General features: G+C 39.0%; 1 protein-coding gene across 1 annotated transcript; it reads right to left on the bottom strand.

Moving 5' to 3' along the window:
• Nucleotides 1–6,348: 6,348 nt before the first annotated feature.
• Nucleotides 6,349–16,662, bottom strand: LOC139710187 (chymotrypsin B-like). The gene is made up of 6 exons (XM_071622118.1): nucleotides 16,471–16,662; nucleotides 15,315–15,350; nucleotides 13,898–14,123; nucleotides 12,174–12,451; nucleotides 9,442–9,584; nucleotides 6,349–6,569 (listed from the first exon to the last, which is right to left on the bottom strand). Exons 1-6 carry the CDS (start codon nucleotides 16,625–16,627, stop codon nucleotides 6,381–6,383), a joined length of 1,029 nt encoding a protein of 342 aa, XP_071478219.1. The 5' UTR covers nucleotides 16,628–16,662; the 3' UTR covers nucleotides 6,349–6,380.
• Nucleotides 16,663–16,958: the final 296 nt, after the last annotated feature.

Genomic DNA, 16,958 nt, shown 5'->3' with positions numbered 1-16,958 from the left:
CTTGGGAAATTTATGTAGTGCATTATCTGTCATACAAGAGGTATTTTATAAAATCTGTCTTGAAACATATATTTTGTTTTCATTCTAATTGCAAGATGGCTTGTAAATGTTATAGTATGAATGTGTAGATACCCATTTTCATATACCAAAAGCACACTGGGGCGTTTTAAACAAATTCACAGAGAAAACTATGGGAGTGTGAAATATAGTTGTGAATGTGAATGAAAATGCACCAATATGTGAGTGCAGAAGCAAAGAATAGTAGATCATTACAACAACAAAGAATTAAATGTGAAGTCTTGCAAATACAATACATGTAAAAGTTGAAAAAAAAACAAGAAAAAAAGGTGAATAAATTGGTATCACAAAAATTGAAAAGACGTCCCTTTTTGTTCTCGTTGATTTGTCCAAGTGCTGTGTTTTGTTTTGGTTTGTTTTGTTTTGTTTTGTTTTGTAGTGACCACAGACCTTTCTTGTAGAATACATACAATACATACGAGGGCATCAAGTACTAGTAATACATTCGGAGTTAAAGGAAACCAAAACCCAAAGAGAAATGTGGATTGAGTGAAAGCAGCAACATTAGTAGAACACATCACTGAAAGTTTGAGGAAAATCGGACAATCGATGCAAAAGTTATGAATTTTTAAAGTGTTGGTGTTGGAACCGCTGGACGAGGAGACTACAAGAAGTTATGACGTCATGTGTGGACAAAAAAAATAAAGGGAATTCCACAAAAATTCACTTTTCTAGCATAATGAAAGAGCACTTGACTAACCTCTTTCAGAAAGCAGGGGGAATAATTGCTAACCTTAATATGTCAGTATCAAGTTGCTGGAATGTGTAATTTTCATGAAAAATTTAATTTTGTGGAATTCTCTGTATATTTTAATTGTTGTACACACATGACGTCAGATACTTGTGAAATTTTGTGTAAAAGAGCAATTTGAGAGCTTGCTCATTGATCTCCCTATAAATCACACAGAGTTGCCAATATGACAGATTCTAAATTTTTACAATTCTTAACTTTTTTTTAATGTGCCCTATTTTTCCCCCAAATTTCTGATCCCACCCTTTTGATTTTTCTGTTTTTAATACAAAACAACATTGATAGTAATTTCTCAGGATATATTTGCCCTTTCTGCAATATTGCTGATAAAGCCGTCGGAGTTGGGGTTTGGGACGGAATTGTATATACAGTACAAGGAAATATGATAAAAATGTTACACAATGGACCCCCTCCTTCTAGAGGGAGGGGGAGATTGAGGAGAGAGGCGGAGAGAGGGAGAGAGAGAGAGTGAAAGTGAGAGAGAGGCAGACAAACAGCTATAGACAGACAGACAGACAGACAGGAAGACCATGACGTCAACAAAAAACAAACAAAAAAAATGACGATGTACGTTTGCTCCACACATTTCTCAGGCCCGGGTGTTTGTTTTTTGTTTTTTGTTTTGTTTTGTTTTTGTTTTTTTAAACAAAACGTGTAATTGATCAAAAGTTTAATAAATCAACTTTAACTCCCCAAATCGATCGTAAGTGCGTGATCGTAACTTTACAATGAACCAGGATTTAGGTAGACCAACAACGAGTGGAACAAGAAAAAAAAGAAAAAGAAAAAGAAAACTAGCAAGGCAAGGCTCTGCTTTATACCTGGATGGCGTTTATTGAGCATGCTAGTAGAGCTAGGTCTAAAAGGCACTCAGGTGTATACATGAGTATGTATACATGAGTATACATGACTGGCTACCGCAGCGTTCGAAAATTTATTTCCTCATTCTTTACAAGTGCTAGAAAACGTGTTGTGCAAACATGATACACATTGATATTATCGAGAATAATTATGTGAACTCTTTTGGATCGGAAAGTCTCGTGTCTTCCCCTGTTTCCTCTGTTGTTGTTGTTTTTTTTTTTGGTGTGTGTGTGTGTGTGTGTGTGTGTCTCATTCTGTGTGTGTGTGTGTGTGTGTGTGTGTTTTGTTTCTTTTTTTTTTACTGTTGTTTTTTTTTTACTATTTTTTCGCCATGGCAATGAAAGTGTCATCCATGTCATGTTTTGATGTCGGTATTTCATAGGATACTGAAGAGGACTGCCATATGGCGGTTACTTCCTGTAGAACTTCAATGCCATAATATTGCCTTTGCCTGTATTTACAGCGTAATGTCAAACAAGAAAAAAAAGTCCAGAGAAGATATAATTACGAAAGTTCACACGTTTTTGGCAAGAAAGGGTGATAATATTCACGTTAATTTGATGATGTGATGATTATTATTGTCATGCATTGGCAAGCACACAAATGCTCAATGGAAACAATTAAAGCAGTAACTTCCTTGATGAAAAAAAAATATGGAGTTAATTGATATAAAAGCTAAATTGACAGAACAGCTATAGTGGAAAGTTTATGGGGCGTCGACATTATCATCGCTATATGTGTGATTGTGAGTGATATTAGATTTCCAAAAAATAGGGAAACTAGAATTATGAAAATCCCAAACTTTCTATACATGTATCAAACTTTTCAATGACGCTGTTCCGTCTTTGTGACGTAACGCTACGTCATGTTGAATCATGTCTAGCAGCATTGTCTTTGGTAATGGAAATTAAAGGACAAGTTCACCTTCATAGACATGTGGGTTGAGTGAATGCAGCAATATTAGTAGAACACATTAGTGAGAGTTTGAGCAAAATCGGACAATGATGAAGTTTCTGCTCAGTCACGGCTGAATGAAAAGACTACTATAGCTTGTGATGTCACATGAGTACAACGATATAAAGAAAGAATAAAGAAAATTCAACATATTTCCATTTTTCTCGCATAACAAAAGAACCCTCGACTTCTCTCTTTCAGAAGGCAGAGGAAATAATATAACCCTTAACATACGTCAGTAGCAAGTCGAAGAGCTGTGCACTTTATTCAAAAAGTACAGTTTTGTGAAATTCTCTTTTTATTTTCATTATATAGTTGTACGCATGTGACATCATACACTGTAGTAGTCTTCTCTTCCAGCGGTAACTGCGCAGATACTTAAAATATTCGTAACTTTTGAACGGATTGTCCAATTTTCTTCAAACTTTCACTGATGTGTTCTACTAATATTGCTGCATTCTCTCAATCCTTATGTATATGAAGGTGGACTTGTCCTTTAAAGAATTCCAGAAAATAGCGATACGAGGACAGTATACTAGCATCCGCATAATTGTGCAAATTTCATGAAGTGATAAGTGCCATGACGTGGTCTCATAAATTTTCTGCCAGCCATGCCAGCGCATCGGTTTTCACCAGTCCTAGTTTATTTCTTTTGGCATGGAAATCTAAAGGGCAAAACATAGGCCATTGCAACATTTTTTTTTTTGTGTGTGTGTATATACACTGTACCTTTATACATGTGTTGTTGCAATACTCTATACAATGTAGTACTGTACTATTGGCATTAGTAGGGGAGAGGGTTTTTGTTCTAAACTGTTGACCAAATGATGAGTACATGTGTACTCGCGGCAACTTAATGCATGATAATGGGATTTAGATTGAAGAGTTTTGAGTTGATAGATTGTCAAAATCAAGGGCATGATATTTATCATAATTCGACGTACAAACGAACAGGAAGGTTGTGAGTTGATGATATCATTATTCAACCTCGGCTAATTTGCATAATATTCATGAGGTTGCAAACAATATCACTAAGCGTGACGAAGGTGTGAATTTCGATAACTTCCATCAGTTTGTGTACGAAATTGTTGTGAACTCTACCACTCTGTTCGTCCGACTAAATTCCACACATTTTGGTTTGTTTGTTTGTTTGTTTGTTTGTTTGTTGTTTGTTTTACTTCAGCTTGATCATAAGGTGGAATTGCAATAAGTATATTACACGAGTTCAAAGGTTGCGAGAGTGTACAAGCTGTTGTCTTTTTACAAGGACAGAATGGAGCAAGGCAATTAGTACACACGTTTTGTTTCCTTTTGTTTATTTCGCATTCACAATATAACAAGAGTATAAGATACATGTATATACAAAAAGACAATGCATAGAGTCCTCAAGTCCAACAACAACAACAACAACAACAACGATTCTGTACAACATATCAACATACTGACAGCGGATAACAGAGATTACAATAGTCATGTGCAGCAAATAACGCATTTTGTCGGTAAATGTCTGTCCAGAACAATACGCACGCATCAGTTCATGTGCGCCTATGAAATTTCAAAACAAACAAACAGAAAAAAAAAATCAAAACAAAGCATACGAACGAACATGCAGATGAATTCAGCCCGCAAGTTTTGTACACATTACCACTAACAATGCCCCATTCCACCAAGATATCGAAAACTTCTTGTGAATATACTCATGCATGGATCTACAAGTGTAGGAGTGAAATTCAAGATTTGAGTAGTACACTGTATTTCTCTGCTGTTGATCTGTCGTTTCTATCATACTAATTACAATTTCTCGGAATCTTGTGCACAATTTCTCGGAATCTTGTGCAAAATACAGCAAAACAAAACTAAGACTAAAACAGACCAAAAAGTACGTACATGAGCGTGAACTTTGCTTAGATTTATCTTTCAAAATTATCAGGGACCGCCGACACATTGTTGAGAAATCATCGATCAAACTATTACACTGATCTAGAAGAGTATACTGCTCAGATCATCCAGGTTATCGGCAAAGAAATAATTCTCTATTACTACAACGATGCTGGAAAATAAAATTGAGGGAGTCATTCATTTGAAACGTCACACAGTCCAACACAGTCCAACACGATATATGCATCAACACTCTGGAATAAGAATTACTCCATGCATATTGAGGAAATCTGACAATTTCAATTTGAGACTACGTTGGGAGGGGGGTAATCAACCTTTTTCAGTTTCAGACCTAAACTCTTCCTGTGCTTATATAGTTTGCCGACTGACTGGAGCGCTTTCGTCTCCAATTTGCACAGAATGATGTCTGGAAACTAATTGCCGAATGAAGATTAATAATAGAGATTACTTAATCTCCTATATCTCTAACTTTGTCACAATGGCCCATCTGTTGGACTGAGGCACTTGTAACACCTGAGTGGGATTAAAACTGTACAACTATAACAGGGTTAAGTTTGGATGGATTACTGAGTGCTGATGACAAAGAGCATGCGTGACGTCATAAAAAATGTGTTCACACTAGATACTTTTGACAAATCTTGATTCAGGTTTCTTGCACTTTCGAATGCACGTCCCAATTGCCTATACAACAGGCAACATAGCACAGCATACCACGTATTTTGACACTCTTGTCTGCTTTTTAGTGTTTTCTTTTGTTTCTGTAACTTTATACAAAGGCACTGCGGTATGTCTATTACAATACAACGATGTTCTATAATATTGCTTTGAACAGCGCTCTGATACACATTTACTTGAAAAAAAAACCCAGTTTTAACAGCATTTTACAAACAACAGGGAAAAATTAAATGCATATATGCATAAGCATGCGAGTATACTATGTACACATAGTCAACATGACACAAGCGTTTTTTTTTTCCATTTCGGTCATTTTTCTTTTTGTTCAAAAAGAGTACATCGTGCATTTTTATTACCCGCTGCGTTCAGTGCCTCATACACTAACCTTAATACTCGAGATGCATGCATTAAACACTGAGAGGTGGTTTTACATTTGGCGTCAGCATAAAAAGTGAATGTTACCCTTATTCAGTGGCTGCTTTGTCATTGATTCCATAGCGATGCTAATTATGTAGAATTTTCTATATTCAGAAATGCTTGTCATACAATATAATTTACTTAATAACATTCTTTAGGGAATGTTTGACTCCACAACTGCATTTCAAAATTGAGTTCAAAGAAAGAAGGAAAGACACAAAGAAACAAGAAAAGAAAGAAGTGTAGACAGATAGATACACACTAATAGATAAATACATTCATAGATAAAATGGATAGATATCAATGGCATCATGCCTGGGCTAGGTGACGAATTTAATGTTTACCTCAGGGGCTCTCCGTAATCACAGAGAGTGGAGGGAGCCTGTAGTAAAATGTGGCCAAAAATCACACATATTTCTCTACAATGTTACTTGATTAGTATTTGAAATGAATTAAACTAACACTTGATAACCACATAAAAGAGATAATGATTATATCTAGTCATATATTTACAACCGCTTTACGTGTTAATGTATCTTATCTTTCTTGATACGAAATGCCATGCAGTCTACACGGCTGCTCACAATACTATTTTCTTATCAAAATTAATGAATGGAAGCATACTTTGGTACCCGTAAGGAACAGGAGTGACGAAACAAAAAAAAAACAGAAAAGAAAAATACGCTTCGAGGCAAGACATAAACGGCGTTTAAAGGCGCGGCTCCACCCTTTACCGGAAGTGATGTCATCTTTGGTCTGTGTCATCTTCCACTATTGCCTTGATGAAGGTTGAGAAGTACCACGACACTCGCGAGTAGACGCCGGGCGCTGGATTGGTAGGCGTGTTGCAGCCGTAGCCAAAACTGGTGACGCCTACCACGGACCAGGCGTTGGTGGCGTTGTCACGACACATCAGTGGACCACCACTGTCGCCCTATTCATGCAAGAACGAAACCCAATGATATTATGATAACAATAGTGATTCATCGAGGCAATGTTCAGTACTAACGACCGTGACTTATTGGAAAATGACTAAGTCGTTTCCAGCATTGCTGGCCCAGCAAAAAGATAAAGTGGATAAACTTTGAATGGATAACAACAAACAAACAGAAAAAAAACATACAAAATATAATTTGCAAACAATAAAACAATAAAAACTGTCGAGTGTTGTCCACAAGAATCACATTCAATCACTTCATGAAATATTTTGATTTTGATAATAGAGTGGCTACTTGTATAACGCACAGGTCCACCTTTCGGTGCTCAATATCACGATATACTGATGATGCATCAAATAAAGCAAATAACAAGGCAAGTGCTATAATGTGTCTCGCCCATTCGCGTACAACAAATTGTACGCGAATGGGATATAACAGATAAAAAGAGATATAAAAAGGTAAAAATTTATAGCAAAAAAGAAACGTGCCATAAAAACTGAACATTGGGCCCTTAAAGTTCGTTGACCCCTGCCTGTGACCTTTGACCTTGTGGTGACCATCCACACTCCCCAAGGGACATCTACCATCCAACTTTGGTCACAAACGGACCTATGGATCAAAAGTTATGACCCATAATAGAAACGCACCATAAAAACTTAACATTGGCCTCTAAAAGTTTGTTGACCCATGCTTGTGACCATTGACCTTGTGGTGACCATCCACTCCCCAAGGGACATCTACCATCCAAGTTTAGTCACAAATGGAGATATGGATCAAAAGTTATGACCCATAATAGAAATGCACCATAAAAACTTAACATTGGGCTCTAAAAGTTTGATTACCCATGCTTGTGACCATTGACCTTGTGGTGACCATCCACTCCCCAAGGGACATCTACCATCCAAGTTTGGTCACGAACGGAACTATGGATCAAAAGTTATGACCCATAATAGAAACGTGCCATAAAAACTTAACATTGGGCTCTAAAAGTTCGTTGACCCTGCTTGTGACCATTGACCTTGTGGTGACCATCCACTCCCCAAGGGACATCCACCATCCAAGTTTAGTTACAAATGGAATTATGGATCAAAACTTATGACCCATAATAGAAACGTGCCATAAAAACCTAACATTGGGCTCTAAAAGTTCGTTGACCCCTGCTTGTGACCTTTGACCTTGTAATGATCACCCACTCCCCAAGGGACATCTACCATCCAAGTTTGGTCACAAATGGAGTTATGGATCAAAAGTTATGACCCATAATAGAAACGCGCCATAAAAACTTAACATTGGGCCCTAAAGTTCATTGACCCCTGCCTGTGAGCTTTGACCTTGAGGTGACCTTCATATATGGTAAAATGTGAAACTTTGTATGACTCCTCTTCCCTCGAAGTTTGATTGCAATTGAAGCCCAGAGTAAAGAGTTATTGAAGTTTTTGTAGCGTTACGGACAGACGACGCGACGGACGGACGGACGGACGGACGGACGGACGGACGACGGACGGACAGACGCCGCAGGCGATCCCTCAGTCTTCCCTCACCTCCGGTGGGCTCGACAAAAACTAATTACTAGTATCTTGTTACATAGAAAGTTCGTCACACTGATGAAAATGACAAATGTGTTCGACCTGTAAACCAATACGATTTGTATTAGAGTAGGAGCTCATCTGTATTGGAAATTCCAATGAAATTGGTGTTAATTTTGATCTCAATACAATACTGGTCATGCCGCTGATGAAGGCTGTAGCGTTGACAGTTGAAAATTCCGGAGGTAAATATCTTGTAATGAGATAAAAAATTTAACACCAATTTCAGTACGATTTCTATTGTTTTATTTCGTTATTTGGATCACTTAGTGAATGCGTGCAACAACATCCATTAATAGATTCTGAGTCGTGTCTGTGTGTGCATGTGCGTGCGTGCTTTTAATAGCATTGTTCTAGTGGCAAATCGGAACACATGCATTTTGAAACGTTGTTTTACTACAAGCGAAAAAAAATTGGAAGAAAATACTTTAGAAGTAAGTTGACAAGGGTCAATCCTTTGGATTTCATTATTTCTTGTTTAAGTTGCTTTACATAATCGGTATCACATCCTCAATTATCATTATTGTTTTGAAGATTAACTCTTTTTATGCCAGTGACTTTGGGCACTAAATATATAAGGTTATGTGGTTTTCTCTGCTTGTCACCCTTCAAAGCACAAAAAGGTTTAAACTTGGTTAGCTGATCGATCATTGCTCATTAATATGCACTATCAGACGTTGAGTTATTCCAACTGTCTTTGTTCGAAAATATGTGCATATTGTGTATGTTTCTATGTCACCACAACGACGTAGAGTAACATTTCATGTTAGTGACAACCAATACCTTAGTTTATTAATATGTCCCCAGTACTCCATCCGATGATTAAGTTAAAGGTGTCGGTCGATTGATTAGGGAGCTTTATAGATTTGCGATGTGGACGTTTAAAACGAAGATTGCATTAGCCGGTCCAGAGAGCCTGTGTCGTATTGCAAAGTAGCTTTAAATTACGCGAGGACGCAACCTATCAAAAAGTAAAATGGCGCCCCATATCACGATCAGTGCATCAAATACAGTAGCTCTCTGCGTCGTGAATGTATTGAGCGAACGCAAAAATAGCCCAGAACGCGTGGTGAAAACCCAGAAGACGCGAGATATCATATATACCGAGCATTCGATAGATCGATTTTGATAAGCGATTTTGCGCATCCGCAGAACATGTCCTTCCCCCCCCCCCCCCCCCCGAACGTCCGCATCATGAAAATCTAAAGCTCCCTATTAGCATTACTTTGTCATTCCAACTTGGAAGGTCTGCATATATAAATAATCGAGTTCTGATAGATACCTTACAGGTGTCGACCTGGGCATCGGACGACACCGCACAGATCACGTGATCACTCAGGTGGTGTCTGTCGGCATAGGCTTCCGTGCACTCATCCAGAGGTACGAGAGGTACCCTCCCTTCTTGGAGTATCGTGGAGCCGAAATCTGAAAAAAGGTTAACATTATCATCGGTTAGTTTTTAACATGTCAGTTTACACAAGTCAGGGTATTATTTGGTTCCCAGTTCCGCCGAGGCCATAGTTATCATCAACTTCAACAACAACAACAACGTAACAACTGTAAAGATGATAATATCAGTGATTATATAATAACAGGAGATAGAGGAAGATTAGGCAAAGGAGAAGAATATCAAAAGACATGAATAAGAACAATAACAGGAACAAGACATTTTCGTGTTGTTATTAGCATTGCTATCAGACTGCATTATTATACAGGGCATACTGCGAGTATGGTAAACAAGACAGGGTGGAAGGATAAGGAGAGGACGAGGGGGAAAAGAAGGTAAAGCGCAAATAGAAAAAAAAAAATGAAGAAACGAAAGCTAAGAATGATGAAGTGTGGCAACAACACACAAAACAAAAAGAACAATTAAAAGGTTATCGTCTATGAGAGTAATATTGTGTTGATCAGTGGAGATTGTCTTAGTATTTTAGGAAGTAGCAGTAGTATGACAGTATCATCAGGAGGTGGAGCAGAGGGAGGAGAAGATGAGGTGGAGGAGGAAAGGAAGAGGAGGAGGAGGATAAGGAGGAAAGATATTTGTATACGAATGTAGCACGTTTCCAGAAGTCTCTCAGGGTATCAGGACAATTACCCCCCCCCCACGACAATTACAGTGCCCCTCCCCCCCCCCCCCCCCCCCCCCCCCCACCGCTAAATACTGGTTAGTGATAGGGTTAGAGTACAGACAGGGTCAGGGTTGTCAGAGTTTGGGTTAGGGTTAGGATTAGGATCAGGATAAGGATTAGGATTAGGGGAAGGGGAAGAGTAAGGGTGATTGTCGGGGGGGGGGGTAATTGTCCTAGTACTCCTATAGAACCTCGTCTCAGGCCTGGAGAAAAGAGAAAGGGTAGGTGTACTCTACAGGGAGGGAGAATAAAAATATCATGACTGCCAATGTTGCCTCAAGGGAAGAGATATTATGTGATGTTAAACAGAAGCCGGAGGTCGTGACATCTTGTTTGTTTGTTTGTTTGTTTGTTTGTCTGTATTTTGGTTCATTTTCATCTGAGAAGATGGCTGGATATCCCATATTTAGCTATGCTTAGCTGGTCTTCCATGGGGTTCAGTTGGATGTGAGGCGGAACCACTTCACCGGGTTAAACACGCTGTTCTTTGCGATGAATGAACGAAGCGAGATCTTTTACTTGTATGAGTTGTGACTCTCTCATACACGGGGCCTCCATTTTATTTCCTATCCGAGGGACAGATCTTCATGTGATCGGGAGGGCATAAACAAACAGACACGAGATCCATTTATTCGTAATTATATAGGAAAACGGTTTTCCTCATGATCTGGTGACTGCCTCTGCAGGCTGACGGCAACATTACGGGAAGCCGATCGAGGTTGGCGTGACTTCGCGAGACTTGTGATGACCTAAACGCGAAACAAAGTTAGCGTGTATTTATAATGAGCCTTGCTTCTCAAGGGAACTTGACAAAAATGAAAACATGCTATGCAAGATCAATTACACCTTGAAAGACCAGCAAAGGTATAGCCATTGCAGATTTAAAAGTCAAAAGAAGGTGAAAAATAAGATAGAGGTTAGGGCGGTGAGTTGGCTCAGTCGGTTGCGCGTCTGCCTCCGACCCAAGCGGCCCGGGTTCGAACCCGAGTCTGGACTGAGCAATGTTGTGTGTAATCATATCGTCCCCTCTAGCAAGAGGCAAAACACTCTGTCCATCTCAGATAGGACATAAAATGGAGGTCCCGTGTATGAGAGAGTAACAACTCATGCACGTAAAAGATCCCGCTTCATTCATTCATCGAAAAGAGAAGGGTGTTTAACCCGGTGAAGTGGTCACACCTCACATCTAACTGAACCCCATGGAAGACCAGCTTAGCATAGCTGGATATGGGCTATCCAGCCATCTTCTAAGATGGAAAATGAACAAACAAACAAACAAACAAACAAACAAACAAACAAACAAACAAACAAACAAACAAAACAAGCAAAGGTCTTAGTGTTTGGTAAGGGAAACAATGAAGGGAACAGAAAGAGTATATAGAAACAGAACTCGGGCTATTGTTACTCTCTTGATTATCTAAATTAACTTTCTAGGCTGGACTCTCATTATGCTTGCTTTGTGTCGCATCGTATCAATATTCCACACCTCCTCGATGGTCACATACACCTGTAATTCATTTTTTCTCTCACTTTTTCATTGTGTCATTAAAAAGCACTCTAGGGCAATAAAGACGAACTATTGTTACCGTCACAATCATAAATTATTATTACAAACAGTGATACAATTTATTAGCTGGGCCTTCTCCATCAAAATCATAATTATTCGTAGTAACAACAACAGTTGTAGTGATATTAGCGGCAGTAGCAATAGTGTAGTGATTATAAAACCAGAAAACTGTATAGGGATTATGTTAACAGTCTTTTTGTTAGTAAGGCCTCCACGCATCGATAGTGTAACAGTCGCTATTAGAAAATAAACAAAGGAAGATAAAATGGATTATCATATGATGAAAGACGTCCAAATTAATCCAGGGATCGTCCTTACCGGAAAAGGATGTCTTTCCCCAGCCTAGCACGTAGCACGTAGTGAATAACTCCATCTCCCTCGCGTCGTCATTGAGGCACGCCGGGGAAACCCCAGACGACGTCATTACGGGTGGGTCAAAGCGGACGACGGCGATGTCGTTGGTGAACGCCGCCGCATCGAACTCATCGTGCATGTAGATCCGAAACGAGTTCCTCGTCACGTGGCTGCTGGAGTTCTCGGCGAGGGAAGTGTCGCCCATCACGACGGAGCCAAGTTCGCGCGAAGATTCGTTTTCACTACAGCAACAAGGAAATATGCACGTAATTATATTTCAAAAATATGAGCTCAAGATAATTAATTTTAAGTTTTATGGACGGGATTTTATCGGTACTTACAGATACTAGCAACTGTACCTCGATGGGAAACACAACGGCCATCCTGGTGGCGAAACGGTTAAACAGATCACAGTATGCTCTTCACATGACTCTGATTGTAATGTGTTTTGACTCTTCCTACTTTGGTGCTACAGCACAATGGCCCAAATTTACGAAGGTGGTACAATTTTTGTCCATGGTTTAAAGGCTGTGTACAGTTCTGGTCTAGGTGAGGATTTAGCTTTTAACATTTTGCGAGATATTCAGAAACCACTCTATGAGATGTCAAAGAGCATGCAGTTCTCTGGGGTATCAAAAGTTTATTCGATGAAAATCGGTTTTGAAATGGCTGAGATATCCAAAAACAAGGTGAAACAAAGAGATCCTAATAAAGTTGTGGCATGTCGCCTTTTATTATCATCATCACTTTTTTTTTTGGATATCTCAGCCATTTGAAAACCAATTTTCATCAAATAAACGCTGAATCCTTCTTAAAACCACATGCTCTTTCATATCTCATAAGAGGTTTCTCATTATCTCACTTAAGAATGTTCAAAACATGAATCCCCACCTCAACTAGTACTGTACAGTCCCTTTAAACCATGGACAAAGACTGTAGTTTTGTATGGGGCGCCAAGTGTCGCATGGCCTATTTCGTTACGAAATCAGTCATTTCGTCGTTCATTTCGTCGACGAAATGTTGTCATTTCGTTAGGAAATGATCATTTCGTCGACGAAATGACTGATTTCGTAACGAACTAGGCCATGCGACACTTTGCGCCCCATACAAAAATACGGTCTTTGTCCATGGTTTAAACCATGGACAAAAATTGTACCACCTTCGTGAATTCGGGCCAATGTGACTGAAACCTCTTGTGAGCTCCTACACAATAGGCCTAACCATCATGTGACCAGTGCCATTGTCGACAGAGTTCTTCCAGTGAGGCATACGTGTAAATGTGGCATAAACGTCAGCCGGGTTATTTTGTCTGCATCAAAATGACGCAGTGTCTGGTTGCCAGAGATTCAAGATTGCCTTTCTTGTACATAGTAGTAATAGCGCCACCTTTGTCACCTATGATCGCTTGAAGAAGAAGAAGAAGAAGAAGAAGAAGAAGAAGAAGAAGAAGAAGAAGAAATATATTTCTTATATACATAAAGAGACAGCTACACGACTATCATGACTCTTTAATTTCACCATCGAAGTGTTTGGTCAAAACTATTCATGAACAGTCAAGAGCCATTATCAAACTAAGTGGGAAAAAGAACGTTTATAATAAATTAACGTGTTATCATTGCAAAGTCGAAAAAGGTATATTATAGTAATATCATCGTCAAATGTTTTACGACATTGGTGAAACGCATTACAGGCAATGAGCAGCCGTCAGCAACCATCGATCGCCAATGAGCGTCGCTCCACACATGTGCGAGCCGTGCTGGTCCCGTAGCGAGGCCATCCACGGCCAAGACTCGATGTCGGTCGGGCGCCCACCCGACACCCTGAGATCGATGCCGGGGTGCGGCTCGACAACTTGCTGAATGCACAGCGCCGATGGCGACGATGAAGTGGAAATCACGGGTGGCGAGTTTGGATCTAGGGAAAGAAAGCATTCAAGTATCATGACATACGAATTACGAATGCTTGTAGAGAATACAAGATCTTGGAGGCACCATCAGGCCTACATGAACCCGAGGGCAATATTATTAGATATTTTACGCCTTATCAAATATATGTGTACTTAATCACCCTTTTCTCAATCTTTGGCCACGATGAATGAAATTGCAAGGCTAATTATACAGTCGAAATGCATCTAGTGCATGATAATGAATGGTTGAGAATCATGTTACGATGTAAATAGAAGTGCATGCAATTATATTGGCATGTCGTGCATGAATGCGTGGTTATAGTACACGGCTATATACACTAGTGCAAAAACGGTGACAAGCCATTTGGTACCATGTCAATGATACTCAACTTATGTTATTCTTGAAAAATCCATGTTTAAACAGCTTTTAAAGTGAAATGAGTCATTATATCAATGCATTTAATCTTAACGCTTCAGTTTTACTGCACCGCTTTGGGTGCACGCACGTCACATAATGATATTTTCCCGTTTGCTTAAAACAAAGTGATGTGATCTCATTTAGCCGGAATAACCTCTTCAATGCACGCTCAGCTCTTTTATGATTATGGGGTACTGTGATTGGTATAGCATACTTCAAGCATTGTCGGTTGCACCATTTTTTTCCACACAAGATCAGCGTCAAGATGATCCCAAGATGTAAATATTATACGGCAGCATTTAAAAAAAAACTGAGGGTTAAAAGTAGGGTTTCAACTAGTTTGTTTTGCAGAATGGATGGATGGGTCGTCACGTCATCAACTCTTGGCTCATGGATGGGGTCAACCCCTGTAACCCTTGTTTGCTGAAATGTACTTTTGAGGAAAGCCCAGGTACCTTCTTTATTGCACACGATGAATTTTTATCACCATGCTATACCCGTTATGTATATACTTTTTCTTTAGGTCTATGTTTTCTTTCGCGACACTCGACAAAAACAAGAACAAAGCAAAAACCCGAACACTGTGTATGGCTCAGCTGAACATTGTAGAAAAATCGCACAAACAATAAAACCAAACTCGGTGGCTCGCATTCATAGTGATCAAATTTCTTTTCCCAAGTATAACAAAGTGTTCACACCTCTGAAAATCTGAAATGTAGATTCTCCAATATGCAGACTAAATAGGCCTAGTTTTTATGAATAATATGAACATGCAAATTACCTGACGTAACACTTTCCCTCTGATGTATATTGTAATCTGTTGACGAAAGAAACACATGAAGGGAAAAAATGTAACAAAAGCTAATAAATATGATGATACACACGGGGGGGGGGGGGGGCAAAGTGTCTACAAACGAAGTTTGATAGATTCTTAAGAATTTTGATGGATGGAGCTACTACACGCCGATCATGCCGATGTTAACTCGGAAGAGTGCCGAAAGACTGCGAGACAAAAAAAAAAAAAAAAAAAAATCACCTGTTTTCTAAAATTTGAAACCTCCTATCAGGTGTAAAAGGTTCGTATTACATGAATGTGACTCCGAAAGTATAACAATGTGGACACAAGATGCAAGGTAAACAGGTGTCATGTTTTCAGTTGCTCTGCATTTTGACCCATATTGTTCTGCCTGCCGAGTAAAATAAAGAGCTAATAAGACGCAAGTGAATGTGTGGACTGTTTTTAGCAGACAATGCACTTCTTCTTCTTTTTTTTTCGAATAAACATCAAACCTACCCACTCCCTCGCTTTGTGATTTATTCTGGCAACATCATCTAGCTATGCAGTCAATCTAAAAATATCGAGCAAAATACTCAACATTTGTCGCAAGTTTCTACCTCAATTCAGGTGAATAACCGCAGTGAAATACAAAGTTAGCATATTTACCATTTATTCTTAGTTACAAACGATATATACAGTCATGCTGCAGCAACTGACTTACTTTCCGCCTGTTACAAAACTTTCCTCGGACAAAATTACCGCTCTGATAATATTTGGTTTCTACATTTCGATGATGACATCACCAATATTATTTTTGAGAATATTATTCGATTCAATTCAATTGTTCATTTATTTCCATTAAGAAAAGAATACATGATCCAAAGCAGTACGTGTGTACGTGCACCACCAATATAATGTATTTATGTTATATTCATCTATGTACCACTGTACATATTTTGATCATTGATAATAATGATGTCGATAATACAAACATACACTTCTAACAGTAGGGCCTACTTGCTATAGAATGCAAACAAAATATTGTAACATAGCAATGTTATGGCACAAACACTATTCATATTCAATATATTTCCGACTATGGTAATTAGAAAGACAATACCCTGACTTATATAAACAGAGGCTTGCCCTAGCGACCAACCTTCAAAGACCAGAAAAAGAACCAAAAGAACAACAGTCAGTGAGATGAAGAAGGTGAAGAGAACCCAGGGCAGGACGCGTTTACAGCAGACTCGACGACTGGTACGCTCGCCCGTGCACATCTCGGCCAAAGACGGTTTACCTCGACCTTCCTCCATCGTCAGAGCGTGTCTGGTTTCTTTCGCATTTCGTTCCATTTTGGATGTATCCTGGATCTGGATCTGACGAGGGAGATAAAGAATTTGAATGATTTCGAATGTCACCTACAAAAAAAAAAAAAACCAAAACAAAACGAAAACAAAAAGTTCAAACACTTTCCTTTAAAAAAAAAGGGGGGGGTACCCCTCCGTTAAGGAGTATAATCCCACTGTCTAGAGTTGAGACAATATCCTCTAGATACCTGACTTTGAAGATCATTGCCGTAAACCCGCTACATTGTATAAACAACGTTTACCGACAATAATTATTCTCCATAGAAGAAATCACTGT

Source organism: Diadema antillarum, unplaced genomic scaffold (assembly GCF_040938485.1).
Source record: "Diadema antillarum isolate AM-2024a unplaced genomic scaffold, OU_Dant_1.0 seq00001506_RagTag, whole genome shotgun sequence".
NCBI lineage: Eukaryota > Metazoa > Echinodermata > Echinoidea > Diadematoida > Diadematidae > Diadema > Diadema antillarum.
This window is presented reverse-complemented; position numbering and strand designations above follow the sequence as displayed.

Excerpts from the sequence above, each read along its gene's own strand:
- LOC139710187 (XM_071622118.1), bottom strand. The coding sequence starts at position 16,627 with ATGGAGGAAGGTCGAGGTAAACCGTCTTTGGCCGAGATGTGCACGGGC. Across the intron at positions 15,351-16,470 it reads TCTTTTTCTGGTCTTTGAAG|ATTACAATATACATCAGAGG; the intron begins GTTGGTCGCTAG and ends TTTCGTCAACAG. Across the intron at positions 14,124-15,314 it reads GAGGGAAAGTGTTACGTCAG|ATCCAAACTCGCCACCCGTG; the intron begins GTAATTTGCATG and ends TTCTTTCCCTAG.